This window comes from Monopterus albus, unplaced genomic scaffold, assembly GCF_001952655.1.
Source record: "Monopterus albus unplaced genomic scaffold, M_albus_1.0 scaffold72.1, whole genome shotgun sequence".
Taxonomy (NCBI): Eukaryota; Metazoa; Chordata; class Actinopteri; order Synbranchiformes; family Synbranchidae; genus Monopterus; species Monopterus albus.
The window spans coordinates 2393109-2414410 of record NW_018127952.1 but is presented as its reverse complement, the minus strand read 5'-3'; the positions used below and the strand labels follow the sequence as shown (position 1 = coordinate 2414410).

Sequence of the window (21302 nt, the reverse complement as noted above, 5' to 3'; positions counted from 1 at the left end):
CGATCGGTAGCCACATCCATTTTTATTTCCGCAAACACAGTATGCTGCGTCTGCCGTCATGTCCTCTTCTGTGCGTGCGGGTCACTTCAGGGCCGTATACCGTTCACACATGAGACAGATGGCAGTCGCATTTAAATGACAATAACAACAACAATGCAAAAAATCGGATTTCGGCAAAAAATCTGATCTGAGCATTAAGACCTGCAGTGTGAACGTAGTCTATGTTCCTCCCTCTTCTGGAAACAGGTGTTAACTACAGCCATTTCCATCCTCTTAGCAAAGTCCACCACCATCTGTCCTTCTAGGTTCCTTCCCTTAACACCAAACCTGCCCATCGCCTCCTCATCACCTCTGTTCCCCTCACCAACGTGCCCGTTGAAATCTGCCCCAATCACCACTCTCTCCCCTCTGGGAATACTCTCCATCACCTCATCTAACTCACCCCTCCAATGCTACGCGCTTTGCTACCCTTCCACCTGGTCTCCTGCACACACAGTATATCTACCTTCCTTCTCTCCATCATGTCCACCAGCTCTCTACCTTTCCCTGTCATTGTGCCAACGTTAAGAGTCCCTATTCTCAGACCTATACTCCTGCCTTTCCTCTTCTCTCTCTGTCTATGAATCCTTCTACCTCCTCTCCTTCTTTGACCAACAGTAGTCCAATTTCTGCCAGCACCCTGTAGGTCAACAGCACTGGTGCCGGTCGTTGTTAACCCGGGCCTCAACTGATCCGGTATGGAGTTCACACTGATGATTCGCATGTTTAAATTTGGCATGTTTTTACACCGGATGCTCTTCCTGATGCAACCCTCTCTATTTATCCGGACTTGGGACCGGCACAGAAGTCACTGGCTAGCAACGCCTATAGCCTAACAAGTAAAGTTAACTAAATACAAGTTTTTCTTTAAAACCTTTGCTAAGAGCATGACCTGTCCTGAGAAACCCACTGTGGTCAACTGAGCCGCAGTTAGCCGTTGCTTTGTCAAGTCAGCTGCACTTGTCCGGGGGCGCAATTTGTCCTACATTTACGCTAATAGCTGTGAAGGCTACTTAACACGATGTATGTTTGCTGAAGGTTGCAATCTGCAACCTCACCACTAGATCTCACACACCGCACCTATAAGTCTTTTATGTGTATGTGTGTGTGTGTGTGTAACAATTTTTGGGCAATGAATGATGATGCTGGAGCCAGAAGGGACAAATCAAAATCAGGCAAATCAAGAGAAATAACTCTTGTAATAAGCACTTGTATGTAGAGAATATGGAAAAACTTCAAGCTTTTATACGGCTAATACTGTTGCTACTACATGCTTGAAAAAAATGTGTAGATCTACATTCTGATGAATTTTCAAAAATCACATCACAGCTTTTCTGCCTCAGTGACCGCAGAACACAGATGCTGTTATAAAGGGTTTTGGAGTGGGATGCAGATGTATTTATGCCTCCATCTTCTCTGAACCCTCCTGTGGCAATGGAGACAGAATGGGATGTTAGAGGACCCATCTGAAGGATTCATGACACTCCTGGATGCCACAAGGTGGTGTACTAAATGCTTTAGCAGAAAGAAGGTGATTTTACTTCCAGGGATGGATTCTTTATCTTTCTATCACGCGGTTAAAACCTCCAAAATCCTGTGCATGTTCTTCTTTATCGACTAGGAACCTGTCCCTTTGAAAACCTGAAGCAATTTGCTCTTAAATGGCACAGTTTGTTCAATTTGACATTTATCTTGCTTTTCCCATCCAAAATCAACATTTTCAAATTCCCTGTGGGCTTACATAAACAAGTATGTATGTTTGGATGATAGTATGACTGTGTTTGCATCCTATCTTGTCCCTCTGGCAATTTACTTTCTGTTAATGTAATTTTCATAAAGTGACAATCCCTGCTCTGGGTTGTCAAAATAAATACCGAGGAGGGAGTTTATTATGGGGAATGTGTAAAATGCCATCTACGTTGTATTAGGACTTCAAAAACCCAGAGGATTCACAGATCCCTTATGCAAAGGAGAAAAACACCACTATTTGGAAACTGAACGGGGTAGGGTACATTAAAAATTAATTATCCAGCACATGTACTGCACACATAGAAGAGTGCCTGTTGGCCATTATACCTGTGTTGATCTTGATCTGTGAGCCTCTGGTGAGTTAATTTGGGTCTTTCATGCACTGAATGCCTTACTTCAACATACACACAAATGCACACTCGTAGACACATGAGGCCAACAGCTGCCTGTCCAGACTCAGCCCACAAATGAAGATGTGTGACTATGGCACAGAATGTAAACTCCCTCCTCCCCTCCACCTCCCATCAATCCTGCATCTAACAGATCATGTGGTTCATATGCTGGCTCAGGGAGGAAAGTGAGGCCTCCTGGGCTCACCTTTCAAGCGGATCAAAACAGCCAGTGATGCTTGCACCCCTCCAGAGCATTTTGCCACCAATAACCAGGACTGGAAACAAGCTTTTCTTTCGGCACTGCTCGCCTTTCTATCTTATTACCCTGGAGGTACACGAATACAGCTCAACCTTTCCAGGGGAACACAGTAAGCCTGGAATGCAGTAACTGATTCAGAGAAAGCTCTGTTACACTGTGTGTATACAAGCACTAGCAACATTTCATGTAAAAAAGTGAGTAGAGCTGAACAAACTAGAAAAGGGCTGAAAAGGTCAAACAGAATGTTTGCAGAAGTGGGAGCAGCTGCATTCCCCTCAGGACACTCACTAACAAACAGACTAGCTAATCAGACTCCCGCCAATAAAGCAGCCTCCCTGGGTTAGACCCACTGAGAAGAGGCTACTGCACTCCGCTAGCAGGCAGCGGGGTGCCCACAACCCACTGTGATGCTACTCTATTTTACTTTTAGCTTATGGAAACTTGGAAGCCCAGTGGAGAGAGGGCGGGTGCCATCCTAAAAAATAAAAGCGTGGTGCCACCCACTGAGGTCAACTGCTTCCAGCTAAAGGAAGGGTGTGAAGGGAAAATTATGTTTTTTGTGCCTTTTGATACTTCCAATTACTGCACCCAGAGGACTGTCCACATCCAAGAACATCAAACTGGCATCCTGGATGAGCGTGTGTTGGAGATGGATGGTGTTTTATCATAAACAAGGGCGCATGTCATTAAAGGTTAAATGGTCTTATACTTGTATAGTGCCTTTCTATGCTTTACAGCACACTCAAAGCGCTTTCACATTATTCGGCCATTCACCCATTCGCACTCCCAAGCACTCACACATTCACACACCGGTGACATCACCGGGAGCAACTGGGGGTTCAGTGTCTTGCTCAAGGACACCTCGACATGTTTACTGGACAAGCCGGGAATCGAACCGCTAGTCCTCCGGTTAGGAAACGACCCGCTCTACCTCCTGAGCCACAGCCGCCCCCTAAAGTGAACTGTGTAAAACAGATTGTCAGGAAGCAGCAGATCGCGCACATGTATCAGGCCTAAAACTGGTGTTGATAACAAGAGCCACCTTCACAGAACTGTACTGACGCAGGCACTGAAGGTTATTGTAATTCTTTTTCTTTTTCCTGTGCAAAATAAGAGCAAAACGGGCACCCATAACATTTTGCAGTTATCACTTAGGCGACAGCCCATTTATAAACGAGGCAAAGCCTTTCACCACGGTTGAGTAAATACAACCCATAAAAAAGTTCAGCCTGTGATGTGACAGCAGCAGCTTATGAACACACACATACACACTCAGCACCATCCCAGAGAGACAGAGCCACAACAGAAAACACTTACTTTGCCATCAGCATCCATACAAACAGCAATTTGGTGGTGGCTGATTTCAGTTCTTCACTATCAAATTAAGCCACATTCCTTCTGATCAGCTTCCCACAGTCCACAGTGGGAAAACACATTCACTAATCACTATCACTAACCAAAGAGATTTTGTCAGTGTGTATTTCAGTTAAGATACCATGTGCACATTTTCGGGCTGCATCAAATCTGAATTTCAATATATTTTGCGATGAGGCAGAATTCGGTGGAATATATTCATTTCATTTCATTCATTTGTATATAATTAATATTCTCCATCAAATTCCCTGGATTTTTTTTTTTATAAAGCCTCTTTGTGATCACTGTAATTTATAATCCCTACAATGCACTAAATAAAAACAACAATATTATCATGTTTGTTCAATCAACCATAACCCACCAACGGCAAATAATACATAACACTGTAAGTTACAATGAGCTAAGGTATTGATTATAATAGCATCGGCAGCAGAATGTAAAATCTGGCTGTTAGAAACCAGGTTCATTTGGTGCTTATTGATGTTTTAAACATAATGGAATTGATAATAATATTTTGGTAGAAGTTTTATCCCCCTGTTGCACCATATTAGTTTGTGTTTAGTACCAAAAACAAACTTCTCTCCCATTTTAATTCTCCCATAACTCTGCTTATGTCACATCACTCCAATGGTATGTTAATTATAATATAATGTTGATTTTGGGAAATTGCAGTTTTAAAATTATACATCACCACAAACTGCAGCTTTAAAAAATGGCCACAGTTGAATAACACCTCTATAACAAAAACTGGACATCTAAAACCTACATGAAAGTAGCACACAGTGTCTGCAATGGACTGCATCATGCTGCCACGTATTCCAACCAGGCATTTTATCCACCCCTTATGTGCAGTTACCAGTGTACATGACTGAAACGCAGTCAAAAACAGGTGAGTCGAGGTTAGCGAGAGCAGCTGTGAAATGAACAGTACAGGCTTGAACCAACAGTGAGAAAATATTTAGTTAGTCCAATCAGTAAACATAATTAATGTGTATCCCTGCTACCTCACAAAACCCTCATGAGGTCAATCACCACACCATAAAAGAAGTGGGACCATATGTGTGCATGCATGTGCACCCCAGTAGTACATGACATGTTGTTTAAGTGTCACATTTTCACACTGGTGCCTGTTGTTGAAGATACGCTTCTGATGCAGTCCTTGCCAACAGAAACCATGGTGAGCGGCCCTGCACTGCACTGACACATTCACATGCTCACAATGTTACACATTTGCTCCTGCTGGCCTGGCTGTGACCCTGCTAGCAGATGATAGAGCACACTGTATTCCCTGAAGTGGGCCTGAGCTTTTATTTAGTGCTGGTAAAGTCTGGCTGGAGGGAAGGGTCTTTTAGCAGCCTGTTCTCACTTCTTGATTTGAAGAGGGAATAAGGCCGGTGCTCTTATGGAGTGGAAGGATCCCCTGTCTGAGCTTTGTCTGCTACCAATGTGTTAGGGGGATCTTTTAAATGATTTCTTTTTACTGCTCTGTCTACTTAAGCTCAACACAACTCAGTTTCTTTCTTGTTTAATTATGATGTAGTTACATTTTATATTAGATGTACTCATAAAAAAGTGAATCTCTTTCTTCAACAGCAGCATGAGCTGCTACAGGCAGCAGTGCTGGGACAGCAGAGACCTCCTCTTTATCTTTGTCCTGACTTTCAATTTTAATTTAAGTAGTTTTCATTTGTATTAGGAGAGAACACCAATGAAGCATCAAAATACAGTATATTTGTACATAAAATCCTTCTTGTTTGCATGTCGGCACGATGATCTAAGCAGCTATGGTCCCATCTCTCATATTTATCAATAGTTTGTCTGAAAATAATCACTGCTTGGGTAAAAACAATAACAAAGATATTCAATATTTGAGTGTCTGTGTTGCACATTTACTGCAGATATCAGTTATGTTTGGACAAATCATGTCTCTCTAGGCATAGTACAACATTTTGAATAAACGGTGGAAGATTTTGGCACCTTCTCTGCCTTTTGTTCTTCACAGTGTAAGAGGAATTGTTTTAGGCAACCAGACTGTCAGCTTATAGTCAGCAGGCTATAATGGCTTTGGTCAAGTAGTCTGTATTTTTTATGGTGCAGTTGTTTCTTAGCAATAGTTTTCTCACAGGTTAATATTTCACTGAAGTCTGACTCTTTGACTCAAGACACCTAAACTGTAACTGCTTTCATTCTTTTTAAATAAAAGGCCTTGCTGGCTGCACTCTTTGTTCTGTCTTTATAGATAAACAGTTACTATTACTATAACAACAAAGAGCCCTTAAACGTCCATTTCAACATCTAAATAAAACTTTGGATTTTCCTGACTTCTGAAAGCTTTCTGAGGCATAATCTTTATTAGGTATTAAATGTCTTGGGCCAGATCAAAGCGAATAAGGTTCAGTGGTTGCACCTACTTTCAGCTGTTACTGCCGGTGCCAAGTGAGTTAATTGATTCACTAATGAAGTTACGGTATCTGTGACTCTCTAAATATCCCTTCCAGTATATCCATGTGCCTGTCAGCTTGTCAAGCTACAGCTATGGGGACAGCACATGTCAATTTATCATGCCAGCACTCATAAATATACTGAGTGATAGAAAGAAAACCAGGAGACCCAGTGAGCACTCAGGCAGTGATGAGGCATCTCTCAGTGGGGGTCTGGTGCCTCTGATGGGAGGGGAGGACAGGACTCTTCTGTTTACTGCCACAGGTCTTGGGGGGAGGAAAAACTAATGGCAGCACAGCTGGATAAGGGGGAAGGTGAAGGGAGAGGAAGAGAAACAGAGTAAGGGAAGGTGAACGAGATAAAGGCGGCGAAGGGATTAAAAAGGATTGCTTGCCTGTTTAGGTTTTAGATTTAACAGAAGCTTGAATAAATTAATTTGCATCATAAATAGTGTGCCATCTGTCTTTCATCGTAAACCGACCTCAATCACAGCCAGGAATAGCAGTCCAAATGATAAGGTATGTAGCTAAAATTCAGTTACACAGCATCACTGATGTTTTTAAACCATGTTGCCATATGTAATGAAATATCTCCCCTTATATCATATCACTGAAATTCGCTTGCGGCAGTCATGACTGCAATGACACGACAGCCCAGAATACATCCAAAAAAGTTTTCAGGCTCTTAAGTGAAGTACTTGGCATGGGCACCAGGAGGCAAAATGTCTAAACATTATTCATGTGAGCAGGTGGGAATGGAGAGGAGGAGAGAGGAGAGATGGAATGACAGACAAACTCAAGAGTTTCTCCATGTTGAAGCCAACACAGCATATAGAATGAGTAAAAATAACTGTTCACATGCAAATGGAGGTGCACCTCTCCAACCAATGCAGCAAAAACAAACTTGAGAGCAAATAGCAGCATCCATCCACTTCTCTTTTGTTTATCAATGTTAAATACAGATCCATGTGTATTTTTATTTAAAGTTTTTTTAAGTGCTTGAATTTTAAATTGGCAGTTGTTGACAATCCAGTAATAGTTCCCAGGTTGGTAAGTGGTCTTCAGTTTTTGTTTCCACAAACGAAAATGTGAAATACTGAAAAACAGAGTGCTTCATCTTTTCTCTAACAGTATGAATATCTGGTTCTCATGTTACATGCAGCTTTCCACTTTCAGCAGGCAACAAAAGCCAGCTCTCCTAAAAACCAAATAATTGGTTTGGTTCTGCTCTCAGTCTTACAGAACTATATAAAAAGCAACCACACAATAAAACCGTTAAAATATACACAGTGAAATATAAATTTTAGCGTGTAACTTCAAAGTTGAAAAACATGAGCTATTTCCTCTTCAAGCTGTAACTGCCACTACAGTATCATGCATAAACAATAACTGTACTTAGTTACTTTCCACCACTGCATGTGAGCTAGATTTTGTACATGGTCAATTCAAAAAATGTCACACCATGCTGGTGATACTCACACTAAGAGTATTAACAACTACGCAAACTTCCAGTGCCTCCAGAAGATGGCAAGTCTGAATGTAGCAGTTTTACGAGGAGTATTAGAAAGCCCTAACCTGACCTGCATTACAGAACATAATTAGGTCCCATTGAGACTCACTTCTGGCATTTGTGCTTCTATTTACCCACATCTGTTTGCAACTACTTGACCCATGTTGCACATGGCTGTGGAATGTCAGGAAAATTGGCCTTGACTGCAACCAGAGGCCCTGTTTTTTAACATCAACTCCCCCTAAAACCTGTTTAGGATTTTAAAATCACTAAATCATGATGACCCCTGATTAACTTTAATAGAAAAGCTTTTTTAATTTATGCAGTCTGTGTGGTTTTCTCATATAATAACTCACTGCCATCTAATGGAGTTCAAAGCCAAGCATATCGATACAAAGCAGCTATCGCTATAAATAACTGCCAATTTACTGTTTGTATGCTAACAGCTGACAGCTGACCTTTTTCCATTCCAAACACCCACTGGTGGGAATTATCAGCGGAGCTACATTTGACTACAGCTGGCAGTGTTAAGATGCACAGATTATGACTACTGATGAATAATAGCCAACTTGTTAGATGCAGCTCACCCACGTTGATTTCCATGTCATGCGAAGACAACTTTATCCCTGTGGCAAGTCCCTGGCTTATCTGCCCCGGCTGCAAGGCAGTCAACAGATAGAGAGGGTGTTTTGATTCAAGCCTGGCAGGTGTGAGCGGGATACCTGACTGAGGTGAAACATATAGGGGCGGTAAAGAGCATTTGTGAAGTGGACAAAGATGCCCAGCTGTCACGGGGTATTCAGGTCAGCACAATTAACACAAAGCCTTGTGTGTTGGATTATCACCGAGAGGCGGGTGGCTGTGAAAGTGGAGGAGAGAGGAATGGCTAAGAAAGGTGGCAGATGGCTCGTGTTGTCTGTTTTCAGCAGCGCAGGAGGAGTGAGAGAAGAATACAACACAGAACTGACTCCAAGGAAAGAGATCCCACCCTGCTCTACTAGAGTTTGAAGAGATCCATTTCTGCCTCAGGTCACAGAGCCTTACCCACAAAACACAAACAGCTGTAGAAAATGAGCTGATGAACATGTTTTCATCGATTCACAATTTGGAGTCACGAATGGCACCTTTGAGAAAGGAAATTACTTTGACGCACTGAAGCAAATATTTGTGGAGAGTGCTAAAGTGGATGTCTCTATACAAGCAAAAAATGCCAATAACTCACAGAAAGAATAAATGGCGCAATTGCACCTTATTCTTCTAGATCCATCATCTGATACTCAAATGAAAATCGGATAATAAACCATTGAATAAACAGGAAAGCAGAAAACCTTCTGGGGGTACATGAGAAGTAAGATCGAAAAAGATTCTCTGTGATATTTATGGATTAAAGAAGAGAATTATTTCTTCAAAGGCCCAATTAGGGCAGATGCTGCACACAAGGCCAGCTGCCACAATGATTCATCAAATTTATTTTCAACTCTAACATAAAAAGGAAGCCCTTGTCAGTGGTATCAAACACAAATATGACTATATCTGACTATATGTCCTCCAGTCAGAGGGGACAACACAGCTGGGAGCCTCCGGTTGGACACTGCTATGCTCAACCGTTAGCCACCTGCTTTGAGTAGGGGGAGCTCACGTAAGATTAAAAAAACCAACTCCGTATACCAAATGGGAGAGTGAGTCTACAGTAAAGCACTGGTTGATTTTTGCTTTGTTGGGGTTGTTTTAACATTCCCCTTATGATTCATTTCATCTTCATCTGACACCTTGTTTTATTTCAGTTAAACTTTTCACTTAATTTATGTCTTGCTTATTGTCTTGAATTTCTTGCTGTTTTCTTGTTTATGGTGAGTTTTTTCCTAGCCCGTGGGTGGGACAATGTTTATTATGACTCTGGAACTGATGTCTAATTTAAGTTGTAGAACAATTTCTCCGATGATCAGATGTAACGAAACAAAACTAGCTCAAGAACTATGATGTTTATTTTACACCTTCTTCTATTTTCAGGTACTTGGCTTTGATGCTTCCAGCCCCTATTTTTGGCATCTGATTTGTTGTACTCTGTACTCAGCGGCTCCACTCGGGGAATTAGTGTATAACCCCTCCTTTGGCTTCAAAGGGAAATGTACAACTAGATAAACTAGGCTGCATATACATACACATATACATATATATAAAGCCATTTGGCATTTCAATTATAAAAAGTGTATTTTGCCTTTCTCCATGACTGTGATTCATAAGAGGTATAGCTGTTAAAAGCTAATAAATAATCACAAAGATTACTGTGTTAAGAATGCTGCTAATGTTCAAATGGCTGTAAATAGGTATATGTGTTTCCAAATGTTTGACTGTCTGAGCAAAACTAATCAGATATGGATCGCTGCTCAGTCGTTTCCTGACACTGACTGTTTCATCAGTGAAGCATCTTATTAATTCTGTGCTTTTGTCACCTTCTCAAATAGGAATAAATTTTATCTAATGAACCAAGACATTTGATTTGCACACTAGTAGGTGGTCCTAGTGAGTATCGTACCGTGATCCAAGATGATGAGCTGGGCACTGGACTGGATGTTCCCTGCGTCGTTTTCTGCAAGGCACTGGTAGAAACCTTCATCTGACTTGACGAGACCCAGAACCTGCAAGTTGTGCTCTTTCTACAGAACAGGAAGGAAGAAAAATATAAAAGAAAGGAAAAACACAGACAAATGATATAAAAAATACTGCTGTGCATAAAATGTAGAAAGGTATCACTTTAGGGCCAAATGAACATACAATTATTTTGAAGTAGTCACTGGGGATGACTGCATCTCCATTCTTGACCCATTTGACAGTGGGAGCTGGTGACCCCGAAACCTCACACTCAAAGACGATGTCCATGGATTCATGGGCATAAATGTTGGTTGGCCGCTTGACAAACTGGGGAGGAACTGTGGAATACAGATGATTAAAAGAAATCAGGGAAGTTTAAAAATAAAACGACAATACATCCTGTTGTCAAACGGGAAATGACTTAACGGTTAAAGCAAAGAAGCAAATAAGAGATGAAGAGATGTGAGATGTGTAGAAATCATATTTTCCTTATAAAACTCAGTAACCAATTTGTCAAATCCAAGCAGACTCCTCAATCTCCAGCAATTTGGACTTTGAACAAGGACATGCCTTCCCTTCAAGCTGCCAAAGTGCCAGTTAAGGGAGGGTGGAAAAAACAACACCCAGTATCATCTATCAATGACTTGTCTAATTATTTTCTTCATACACTTGTGACCATTTAGTAGATTGCAACACTTGGAATTTTAGTAAAAGAACTAAGTAACTGGATGAAAACCAGAACCAGGATGGCACATTAGACTGCTACACCACTGCACAGTAGGCAAGTTGAGCACTTGCAGATCCTTCCTAGTTCTGGTAATGAGGGCCAGAAAGGAGTTATTTGATCTGCTGGGCGATAGAGCGCTTCATCAATCTGTCCTGGAACAAGGTCACTGGCAGTGCAGGGCCCAGGCCTCTTCCCTTCTCTATAATTGGACTGTACATGTTGTGTGGAGAGACAGAGTAAGACAGACTGTGCATGTGCGTATGCACGTGTGTATTTCTGTGCACAACTGCCTTTGCTCCCTCTGTGCATTTTCTGATAAGCAGTGACCTGGCTGACCGCAGTTTAAATGCTGCATTGTTAGTGTGTCGCCTGGTGTCAGGCTTTGCCATCAGCCTCCTGGGCTCTGTGATAGCTTGTTATTAGAATCTATTTTGTGGCTATTCACATGGGTTGATTGGATATTAGTGGCAGCGGGGTGGAAAACGATCATTGCTGGCTTTCTTCAGCAGAGAAGCAGGTTGTGTGGTCCTCTAAGTCTAAGTCCTCCTCACCTAGTCAATGTAGCTGTGGCTAAAATTGCTAGTTAAGAAATTAGCCTTCATCCTGACAACAGCAAGATAATTAAGATTCCCCAATTATAGCTCTTTGTAATTAAAAACCGCTAAAGGAACAATCCACTGTGAACACAATTCTCTGATAAAAGCCTCATTACAGCAAGAAGCTGTGCAGAAAAACTCAGTGGCACTTGCTGTGTGTATCTTCAGCTTGTCTAGAAAGGCAGTGTTTTTAATCTTTAAAATGCATTTTTAAGTGATATTGCAGGATTGTGGCTGGTCTCTGCTTTGCTAAATGTAATAAAAATATATTTCCACATCCCCTTCTGGATAGTCAGGTAAACAGGATAATTACTGAGAATTATCAGTGTATGCAACCATGTAAATAGACTCTTGCTCTACTCTCATCATGTAAATTATTATGCAATCAAAATAAGGACCTGTACTTTAGCTTGGGGTTGTACATCATAAGCATGACCCACAGTTCACTGTTCTCATCTACTGGCCTTCATAGCTGTTTATAAGTCCACATGTTCAGTTTTTTAAAAACTACAAATCCATGCATGTCACTCAAATTGTCTAAATGTATTCTTGGAAGTAAATCATCAACTGAAGACTTACAGTAGAAAACACAATTCTCTAACCTTTACAAATTAAACATATTTAATAGTGAAGGAGTATCCCGGTGTGTAGTTTCCCTCCAGCCTACTGAGCAGCATCTTGCTTTTCCCCTTGTGGCTTCCAAATGCCTCTTTTCCAACCACACAATGCAGCAGAACAGGTCAAACATGAAAAAAAATGGAAAGTGCAGCAGAATATTGAAACCTTCCCTCACCTTGCTTAATGAATGTCAGTTCCCCGTGAGCTACTGGGGCAAGGATGGAAATGAGAGGGGTAATTTTTGTAGACTGGATCACTGTAGGATTGTTAAGACAGCCATCACCCTGCTCTGTATGCATTTGTGTGCTTGTGTATGTCCCTGTCTGTGTGTGTGTATGTGTGTACACCGGTGTTCCCTGCAGGGGTGTGTGTGTGTGAGCTGTGAATAATGTGTTTCACAGTGTGGTGTCCCCTGGATATTTGAATAGTAGCTGTGCAACAGAAGCAGGTGGAATCCTTGGTTTACTTTAGTGTGTCAGGGACACGATGTTAAGACACCAATGAGTCTAAGTGTGTGTGTATGTGTTTGTGTGTGCATACACGTGTGGATGGATGGCTGAGCCAGGGATGCACATGAATAATTTTAAACATGTCTGGATACTTGTTTTGTTCCATTATTACTGGTGCTATATGCTGTGCATGATTGTGTTTACTTCTGCAGGCAATATGTGTATGGGCGGACTGTTTGCAGAATACAGTGTGTGCCTAAATTCGTCTTTATGTATGCAAACATATGTTTCTGTACATTCATGCTGCCCCATATCTGTGCGTGTTCATTGTATTCATATGGATTTATGCAACACATTCCAGTGTCATTCTGTCAGTATGTGTGTGCGTGTGTGTGTGTGTGTGTGTGCAGAGCTCCCTAGTGAAGGTTGCTGGAGAAAGATTTTGATGGTGACTGGTACTCTGCGACTCTCTTTGTCTCTCTCTCCCTCAGCTTCAACACTCAGTCTCAGTATTTTACCCCCATCTCTTAATCTACTGGTCTCTCTCTCTCCATCTCCAGCTTCACTTTCTCTCTCTCCATGCACCATTTCTCTAAATGGAGTTCAGACATTTGGAACCTATTGGACTGAGCAACGAGTACAAACACTTAAATATACCAATAAAACTGCGGGACTCGACATCTCATTGTTTAATTGGCTGTTGTAGCATGAATCATGCATATGCAAGGTAAACTTAGCCACATTTGCAACAAGATGCACAAAGAAGGATTTTGTGGCAACAGAGAAGTAAAAATCAAAATGTGACTAGTTGAAATTGATGATCAGCAGGGACATAGCCCTGCATTAAAACATTATCAGAACAGCAGAACAGAGATAAAAAGTTCAATAAAAGAACAGCAGAACAGAAATAAATTTGGTCTGTTAAATTCTATATAGTACTGCTTGTGTTCTTAATTCTGTGGCCAGAGAAAAAGTGCCTTAACAAGTGCTACTAGATACCAGCTGTCCATCAACAGCACCAAAGTTATTGTGAAAATATCCAACTTCTTTCTCACAAAAATGTGGCTTATTACAAGTACAACTTAAGGGCCTTTTCCATTATAGGAAAAAAGTGTTGTGCCAAGTAATGCTCGTTACAGGTTCTGTGTTTGTTTCCATTACAGTGGGGAAGGCTACAGTGAGTGACGTGTAATGGTGGCAAATAGATACATGGATAAGAGAGGAGAGGAGCCCAGAGCATCATGGGGGACCCCAGCAATCTAGGCCTATAGCAGCATAACTAAGTTTATGTCTTTAAGACAAGCCTAAAGTTTGACCAATCGATCTGATTCATGTGGATTCATAGATAAATAAAACTGAGTATCATCTGCATAGCAATGGAAATTTATGCTGAACACACAGCACAACATATGGTGTGAAAAGAGAACTGTACACCTACATGAAAACATTATCACAACAGTGAAGTACAGTGGAGGGAGCATCATGAGTTGGGGCTGCTTTGCTGCCTCTGGACTTGAACTACTTGCCATTGTGGAGAGGAAAATTAATTCCCAAGTTTATCAAGGTATGCTACAGGATAATGTCAGAGTGACAAGCTGAAGCACAGAGCAAGCTGGATGATGCAGCAGGAAATGAGCCCAGATCTTAACCCAATAGAGATGCTGTGGAATGACCTCAAGAAAGCTGTTCACATTACTTAAGTGTTCACGTATTCACACCTCAAGCATTAGCATTACAAGCACAGCTGACTGTGTGTGAAAGAGGAGCAGCCCCTCCTACCTCCCCGGAGGATATTCTTGGTGATGGTTATGGGAAATACTGCTGCATGTCCACTATGGGAACATAATGAGTGGTATACCTTGCAGTTTCCTTAACCATCACCAAGCATAGCCTTCAGGGTTGACACGGACCATCCTGGTTTATTTTTCCAATGTATTTTCTCGCTGTCGGTGTCTGTTTAGAGGAGAGAGGGGCTTCTCCTCTCTTACACACAGAGTCAACTGTGTGGTTCTAATGCTAATGCTTAAGGTTTGAAGATGCAGACATTTAGCCAGTCACTGGCGACTGCTCTGCGCACATGCACCCCGTATTCCTGGTACGTGATTTTAGTACTACCTCCTAAAGGGGTGCTGAAATTTAGCTCCCAAAGTGGTCCTTCAAACAGGTCGAGTGTAGTGGAAAAAAACACAGAACCTATGATGAGTGTTACTCGTTGTGACACATTTCGGTAGGTTTCTATAATGGAAAAACCTGATCATTAGGTTCTGATAGTGGAAATCCAGCAATAGAAACTGGTGGTGTTTTTAACCACTAGTAATGCTGTAAAACAATATTGTGATCAGAATGCTCCGGTATTCTTTGCATAGCCCAGTACTGAAAGCTCATGCACTACAATGCACACAAATGCCATAAGCATGGGGGTGACGAGTTTACAATTTCTGCCAAGTGCAGAGGGTAGTTAAAATGGAAGGAATTAACTGTAAACAGTGCAAATGGTCAAAGGAATTCAGGCTTCAACAAAAAGGCCCTGCAAATAACTACATCTTAAAAATATTATGCACCGTAATATTAAATATGAAAAGTCCCATTATGTATACAGTAAGCTTTATTTATAAAAATTCGAATCCTGAACTGATAAATGCCAAATATTAATAAAATTGTTTTTGTAAATGATGAAATTGCACATGGTACCTATAAGGGAGTAAAGAGGTTTTCTTGATTGCCAGGTGTCTTAGCATATCACACTCTGCAATGTTTTTAAGGTTTTCTGCTCCAGTAAATGACAAAAAAAAATTTCAATGAGTGATTGATCACTCATATGCCCCTTCACAGACGTGTATGCATGACATCACAGATGCCAAGGCTGAGTTTACTGGAATATAAATCCCACTCTCTAATGAAAGACAACAAGAAACTGCAGATACACACAAGAGGGTGAAAAAATTAAAAAAGGAAGTGGAATAGCTGAATGAGCTAAGATGCCAGTTCTTTGAGGCCAGTATTATGTCTCTAGTCTGTAGCTTAGTCAAAGAAGCTTTAATGCAGACTTACACTGACTCCAGTGAACTACCAAAAGACAGTCACAAAAAGGTCATGTGTGCATCTTGCTGTGAGCTTGTTAAAACAAAACCCCACTGGATTCCTGAAGGGATTGTAGGCAGATTACTTTACTTGAAGCTTCAGCGGTAGCCAGGAGTAAAATGAATAGAGACATACTGAGAGGAAAAACCAGTCCAGCCTCCACCTGTTGGTAATGATAAAAATGATGAAGGATTAAAATAACAAACCTGAAGAAAACTGATTTAAGACTTGCCATATTTATGGTTTGTTAGAATATATCAGAATAAGTGACTTTTAGACAAATATTCCCAAGCATTTTGAATACAGCCTCGTATATTAAAGCCTTGTGGAAGACTGTTGAAGCTAAAGGATCCTGATATGAATGACACTACTACTTTGCAAACTTGGCCACTGTCCAGTCAGCTTCTCAAAATTAAACAGCAGCTCTTGGGCTTAACCTAAGGGCAATTGGAGCTTTGACAAACTACACACCCTAATCTTCACACAACTAACAGTTTAACTCTTCATCCAGGCCAAACATGAAACATATTGGGTCAGAGAGATGCAGTATTGGATTGGTAAAAATACTGGTCCTATTTTATCTGTAATAATGGAAATCTACTTAAGGGGTCATGTGGACAGTGTTGGGGAGCTACTTTGAAAATGTAACTTTGCAAGCTACCAGTTACTTCCACACTAAAAAAGGGGCAATGCCAGTTTAAGATATATACATACGTATGTTTCAGGTATTGTAAACAAAAATATGTAAAAACATTTTTACTTAAAGGGTTACATATGGATGCAACATTTCCCTGAGATTACAAACAATGCCTGTAATAATGAGCATCTTCTACAGCACAAAGAACATCACAAAACCCATTGCCAGAGTAACAGTTTTTCTGAGGAGTGACACTACTCTCACCCCACTGGGTGAGATAACATTCCACATAAAAAAGGGAAAAGGTGTGTGCCTGTGGGTGCCGCTCCTGATCAGATTCTTTTAATAGCTAAATGGAAAGTTTCTTGTTATCTCAGCCAAATTCTGTGACACTGAAGGGAGGGCAGGAAGATAGTGTGCCAAAGTATAAACAGACTGCAATAGCCACCAGATCTGATGAAATCCATCATTTTCTTCTACGCATTTACAGCAAACTATTCATGTTGCTAGCTTGAAAAAACTTTGAGCCCAGCTACAGTATTTCAACTGATATGTTGATAGATGCAGCACATTTGTTGGCTTTTGTTAAACTGCATTCACCTGTTTTTTCTACATGGTGGTGGAACAATCTGAGCTGCACAAAATATGTGTATGTGAAAATACTTCACTGGGTTAATCTTATAAAAACCCATTTCTTACTAGAAAAAAGTAAAGAAGGTGGAACTGCTGGCTTAAATGTAGTATATCTATAGAGATATTGTATCTATATGTCCATTTCTATAACAAGATTAAAACACACCTGCTGACTGTGGTTATAAATATAGAGTTTACAACCCATAGGAAATACATGAAACCTTTACAGGGGGCTGGGATTTCCTGCACGTGAGCGCAGCGCATGGAAAGATAAATTAAGCTGATGACATGACAGCATGAGGCTGTGATAGACGAGGGCCACTGCCTTAGAGCCCCACAGAACTGGAAATATACATGTTTGTGGAGAAACTATTTCTGTCTTGCAAACACGCACACAGAGTCAAGGTCTGGGTGGTACCACCAGTCAAACGTTACCGCCTCCTCTGGCCTCATTTATCCTCTTGCTAGCTCTAACACAGGGTGGGATGCCACAGCAAACTCACACTGAAAAGCGCACACACACAAACAAGCAAGCATGTGGCTGTGATATGATATGAATGGAAGGGTGAGCTAAGCACTGCTGTTAGTGTTAACACTACTGTTCTGAGCCTGACACCGTTCAACACTACCTGAGTGCCAATGTACTAAAAGACCAGCCTCTCCTTTCGCTTTGCTACAATGCCAGGTTGTGGTTTTGTCTGCACACATAATGGTTTTAATCTGTCATCCCTCTGGCACTTTGGTTGTATTCACCACCGATACAGTGTATGACACACACTACTATTGAATACCTATTGCTTGTTTTTGACAGCCACTGGAGTTATCCCTTGTGAAGCTGTTTATATATTCTTGTTTGTTCAGTTGTTTGGTCCATAGTCAACACAGAAACATTTAACTGCTTTGATAGTATGGCCAACTGAGCCACAAACCCTTTAGTGTTTGCTACTGAGCTCTGCCCTGGTGAAATCTTACAGAGAATCTGAAAGCAACTCACACCATCACTTTTCTGTCCTGGTCTTTGCTGGAAGTTTCCTCTAAATGTGCTGTACAGTAGGTACATGCTCAGTGTAAATTCTCAGGGCTTAAAAAAATTAATGATTTAATGCATTAATGGTGCTATAACTCCTGATCAGTACAATTCACTGTTAAGCTATCAGCAGGTGGAAAGTAACTAAGTACATTTACTCAAGTACTGTCCTTAAGTACAATTTTGTATACTTGAGCATTTTCATTTTCTGCTACTTCATACTTCAGCTTCACTAGATTTCAGAGAAAAATATTGTACTTTGTCAACAGGGATGTGCCTTCACCTCCACAAACTTCTCCAGGACTGAACCAAGAGTGAACCTAACAAAGGGTAATCACAATATGCAGAATCATCTGTAATAGTGGTCATAGTTGACTTAAGACTGTTTTTTGTATGTACAGGTCCTTGTCAGGGTAAATGCTGAAAATTCCAAGTGCAAATCCCAGTTCCAGGTGAAATAAAGAGCAGGAATCTGCACATCACCTCATTCATCAGGGACCTCACTGATTATGATTGGCAGAATCATTAAGATAAGAGTAAATAAGAATGTGCTCTTAGTCAACTACACTGCTTAAATAAGAGTAAAGAGAATATATACATAAATAAAATTGATATTTCAAAGTGGCAGGCATTTTAGATAAACTTTTGCCTCATTAATTGATTTGTATTTTCATTTTTTGCAGGACTCTCACAAGTGTTGTTGTCCTGCTCCATATGATGCCACCACCCACCATCACATTAGGTTTTGGACAACAATAAAGCTCAGTGGCACAAAGGAGTACGCTATATCCAGCCTTGGCTACGCAGTTTATTGACAATAACAGGAATATAGAATATCACCAGTCTTTTCCTTTAGGAGCATGTAATCTCTTGGTACTTTCCATCAAACAGATTGTATGTTTGTAAAGTCTGATTCAATATTTTAATCTGAAAGCCATGCACAAGTGAATAAACACACTTGCTAGTGAATGCTCACAGGTGTATAGACTAAGTGCATAACTGACCTTGCGTGGCATCAGTATGCAGGGTTGTGTGATTGTGTTTGTGTGCACACCTGCTGAATCTCTCCTTCCACAGATAAGACCAGCAGCATCACAGTCCCTCAGGTTATCTCCAGGCATAACCTGACAGTGTTTTACCATATCAAATCCAGAGCTGGCTCTCTGCATCTTTCTCTAAGCTTAAACCGCCCACTGTTTATGAAAAGCCACTAGCTGTAAACAGTTTCTCCATATTACAGCAGCAAAAGAGACCCTGAGGTGTTTTTAAAGGAGTCAGTCGTAGAGAAAATGGTTTTGTTGTTAGTATAGATTCATACCACATTGATTTCTATGAGTGTCTTTTACAAGCGCAACTACAGTACTTCTTCAGGGAATCAATTGACCTTTCAAGTGTCACTTCTGTTGTCAAGAGAGCCAATCAATGGCAAAATCTGATTTCTTCATGAATCAGGAAGAAGCAAATGCAATTAGCAACACGGGTCTACAGCATGGGAGCTAAACCATTTTATTGTATTACAATGACCTATGTCTTTCACCAATATTTCAGGAGTGCAGATCAATCCTGTGCACTGGTCAAACTGGAGGTGGAGGGTGGGTTGGAGACATGAAGTATGTCAGAGAGATTTTTGGCAGACAGACTTGAAGATGGAAAACCAGTGAAGTCAAGATGTCCTCTTGTGACCTGATCCAGTTTTCCATTACTGTCTCCTTTAATCACAGTGAGTGATGGGGAATGATGAAAGGGTGGTGGCGGGGTGATGAAGAGATGAAGGGGTTTGGGAAGAAAGGAATGGAGTCACAGAATGATGTGGCTTTGTGTGAGATGCAATGAATGAGCCTCAGGCTGTTTCTCCATTCTAAAGTTATTTCACACCAAATCCTGTTGACTTGCATCACCTGGGAAAATCATACAACTACATATCTGTGATCATGCGTAAGTCTCACAGGAGATCCAATCCAATGATTTAAATCAGACTATTTACATAGTGTGAATAACTAGAGGAGATCTGAAATAGTTTGATGTTGCCACAAACCAGTTACTCAAAGGGATCAATATTATTAGAGAAACTGAAATATGGTCAGATCCACTTGTGCTATAAACAGTAAGCAGCGTGATGAACATAATTACTGGACCCTGAACCAGTGGGCCAGCAGTGTAGTTTATAATTTACTGGATAGGTTAAAATGTTTACTTTGAGTTACAATCATAGGTAAACCTGTAACGTGATCTACTTTACTGACTTCCTACACTTGATTTTTGCTTTTATTACAGTATTGACAGAGGCAAGCACAGCTTAAATGAAAACACATCATTTATAACTTGTACATCTGAGATAAGGGTACCTTGTATTGTGAGTTGGGCCTGGGCTTCAACGGTGGCGTTAGAGTTTTCTGCCATGCAGGTGTAGACGCCAGCATCGCCCTCTGAGAGATTAGAGATCTGGAGACTGCCTCCTCCCAGAAACTCCACACGACTCTCACTGGACATAGAAAGAAACAAAGTTGTGGAAAGGAAGAAAAAATATTTGTTAGATATGAATGTGAACAAGTCTGTCCTGAATCATTTTTATTAAACAACATTTATGACCTTTATTTGAGGCTTTGCTATATGCGATACTGTCCATATCCAAAACTGGTGAGCTCAAGCTGCTAACTCTATAGCAGCATCTGGAGAGAGTTAAAGGTAAACCTCAGGTTTTTTAATTGTTATTTCAGCAATTTCCCAGAAACATATTTCTCTCCCACTCCTTCAGATGGCTGGCTCTACATCTCTTTGTTGCTTCTTTTGCTCTGTCACTTGTTTTACCATCTCTCTGAATAAATAACACTTTTTCCCCAGCAATCATAAATTCTAACCAGCCTGGATCTGGAGATCTAGTAATATAATTAGAACCAGATACTGTAGGAATAACATTTAACATGTAACATAACAGCTGACATTTTCTGAGCCTTCTTGAGTGGAACCCAGTGTAATTTTCATTTATATAGGAGATGATGTCATGTTTTATGTGTATGGGCCTTTAGTTTGTACAGTGTCACTGCCACATTTGTTGCATCTCCTTAACTAATGTTTTTATTTTCTTTCATCAGATGTTAATTACTTGGAATGGCATGCAGCTAAAGAATAACAATACAGTAATCTAAAATCAAGAAGAAGTGACTCTGACCTCAGGAAC

The 21302-nt window shown here is 40.8% G+C and overlaps 1 protein-coding gene across 9 annotated transcripts in view; it reads right to left on the bottom strand.

The window, feature by feature from the left end:
• The window catches only part of neo1a (neogenin 1a), a 71502-nt gene that overhangs the window by 38137 nt on the left and 12063 nt on the right, over positions 1–21302 (bottom strand). For all 9 annotated transcript variants that reach the window (XM_020605748.1, XM_020605754.1, XM_020605756.1 and 6 more), the window contains exons 3-5: positions 20470–20606; positions 10540–10694; positions 10301–10421 (exon numbers count right to left, since the gene is read on the bottom strand). In XM_020605748.1, the coding sequence (XP_020461404.1) occupies positions 10301–10421; positions 10540–10694; positions 20470–20606 (413 nt within the window). The remainder of the gene's footprint in view (positions 1–10300; positions 10422–10539; positions 10695–20469; positions 20607–21302) is intronic.